The sequence below is a fragment of the Opisthorchis viverrini genome (genome assembly GCF_000715545.1).
Source record: "Opisthorchis viverrini unplaced genomic scaffold opera_v5_410, whole genome shotgun sequence".
NCBI lineage: Eukaryota > Metazoa > Platyhelminthes > Trematoda > Opisthorchiida > Opisthorchiidae > Opisthorchis > Opisthorchis viverrini.
This window is the reverse complement of record NW_008752068.1, coordinates 52,102-54,713: the sequence shown is the minus strand read 5'-3', so window position 1 is coordinate 54,713 and position 2,612 is coordinate 52,102. Positions and strand designations below refer to the sequence as shown.

The following is a 2,612-nucleotide window of genomic DNA, read 5'->3' as shown; positions in this document are numbered from 1 at the left end:
TATATATACTACCAGTCGGCCTGCATTGAAAACATCACCAGCAGTAATGCGACTTAAAAGATGGGCATTCTGTACCAGTCATACAGAGAAGACTGAACAAACCCAATCTGAAGTCATGTCTCGCATATTTTTACATGTGACCACAATTACCGACTGTTTTTATTTTATGATTCAGGTGGGGAAAATGCTTACATGAGAGACGACACCTGAAGGACTGTCGCTGTAAGCTTGTGGTAATGTAAAACTCCAGTTCCATCGCCAGCTTGCCATCAACTATAGCTGTGGAGACCACCAATAGATACTAAAAAACAGCCAGCTGCCGATGATACCGAAGTAGTAAACACGATTAGTTCAAAGCAAGGCTCCATAGCTCATGTTGCCTGTCACCTATTCGAGTGTGGCGGCTTAAAAACACAGAAGAGTGGAAGAATGGTGAAAGGCGACGGAAATCTACTCAAGGTTGGCAGTTAGACCTCAAAGTAAGAGTCCTACACTTCATACATTAACTGAACTACGCCCAACTCACCTGACACCTGACAACCTATGTTAGTCTCACGTACCACAATTTCTCATTTCTAATAACTGTTCTTCAGCATTGGATATTGCCTCAATTTATTGAGTTCGTTTAACGGAAAGACTGAAGACACTGGTGGCCACAACCAGAGAAGGGCCTCACTTGACTGCTAGACATCGGAGAACTAACCCGGATACAGTAAACAACTTTTCAGCAAATTCATTTGAAGCACGCACCTCACTGTGTGGAATAACCACAGGCAGACGCATTGATACCCCACTCATGGTCCCTTCAAGAAAGTGGATAATCTAAATGGATGTTATGGTTTCCGGGTCTCTCAATGATTCCCTAGCTGGTTCCAGAAGAAACTGATATTACCCACAGGAAATACCCATGGTCTCTGGGCGTTGCATAGACCGCTAATACCTCTTACCAGATTGGTCCATCGTATTTTTAGTGGATCGAGTTTTGTCTGTTCGCCTTTCAGCGAAGATTATCAGATGAACACCTGAGTCCATGAGTCCTGAATGTTGCATGCTTGAGCCTATTCATCAACTGATCAGATCGTTGCATTTTAGGTTCGCTGTCTTTTTCCGGAAGGATGTGACGCCACGATCAACTAATGCAGAGCTCAGAGGGTTCAGTTCTTTTTTTCCAATTTAACCAGTGTGGCGCTGGTTGTGCTTCCCTCGGTGGCTTGTTTTCTCTAATAAAATGTCCTTCTGGTGCTAATAAGGGCATTTTGGAAAGGGGTTTAGGAGCACCTGAACTGCGGCGGTTGATGATAGGATGAAAAGTTGAGGTAGGTTTCAAGTGGCAGTTATTACAACTGATGATATCTCTTGGAAAAGTAAACAATCTCAATGAAGGATATTCATAACAGGTTCAGTTGTCTGGTTTTAGCCTGAAGACAATCTAATAAAACCGATCAGCAGTGTTGCTCACATTTGTTCTTAGGATTGAAATTATCCTAAAATACGGAAATCCGAGCAGTCACTACTCAGTCATGTAAGAATGGATCGAATGTGTAAATCCAAAACCGAGGGTTCATACAAAAAATTGATGAATTTTTTTACCATTTCGCCTCAGTTCATAACCGGCGTGCAATTCACCAGAAACATTGTGGCTGAAACAATGCGAACATCACCGACGTCCGAACATAAAGTGCAAGTAGAACCCGTCGTTGATGGGCTGCCATCATAGGGAATTGTGGTGAGTTGGCTGTAGTTCTGACTTAGGAATTCTCTGCACAAAAAACCACGTCCCGAAATATTAGCCTATAGACCATCCAACACATTGCAGCCAATGCGTTCCACAACTGTGAGGACCCTCGTGATGCTGTGCCGAATTTGCAAGATCTAGGCACGAAAAATCCAGCAACGTCACTAGGAGAGGTATGGCCAAGCAGTCTCATATGCTCAGCTAAGGGTGAACAAAGTCGTAACGTGCGCGGGGACGAATTGATGGATGCTCTAAAATTCAGTGCCGTACGAAGTCTCATCGTATAGTGACGAAATTTCCGCAAACCAGCGGCCAAGATCTCAAAATAGGCCGACTGGCAAGTGACCAACAGCTAACAAACACACCAGAGCTACCAATACCTCGACACATTCCAAGTCCGTATTCACTGATCGTTAGCTATTGGTGGGTTGGGCAGGTGTGGAGACAGTGTCGAAAAAACACCGGAAAATAACGACCAAAGCTGTTCACGTGGGTATCATGAATGTGGTCATCACCAACACTCAGTCCTGAATGTCGAGGTTCTTGTTATCGGACAGTTATAAACAATAGGCACCACAACACGAGAATCAGTAATGTAATGTACACTGATTGTATAAAGTGATGCAGCTTTGAAAACACATTCCCCAAACTCAGAGGTGGCTATCACGTTTGTAAACAAGGTTCGCTTCAGGACGTATCCAAAATAATCGTTCAACCATATGTTTTATGTATGAGGACAATGCACGTTCGATTGAACAAATCACCGTCTTGGAAGCCGTGGTATTCATGTAACTAGCTTACCATTGGAATAAGAAATAGTGAGGTGAAGCAGTCTTTGGAAGGCGGGTTCAGTCGAACAATATTATAGACGAAAGAT

At 43.5% G+C, this 2,612-nt stretch overlaps 1 protein-coding gene across 1 annotated transcript in view; it reads left to right on the top strand.

The window, feature by feature from the left end:
* Positions 1-2,022, top strand: part of T265_10818 (hypothetical protein) — a gene marked incomplete at both ends in the record, with an annotated part of 18,557 nt that extends 16,535 nt beyond the window's left edge. Inside the window, one exon of the mRNA XM_009177297.1 lies at positions 1,817-2,022. Within this exon, the coding sequence (XP_009175561.1) occupies positions 1,817-2,022 (206 nt within the window). The remainder of the gene's footprint in view (positions 1-1,816) is intronic.
* Positions 2,023-2,612: the final 590 nt, after the last annotated feature.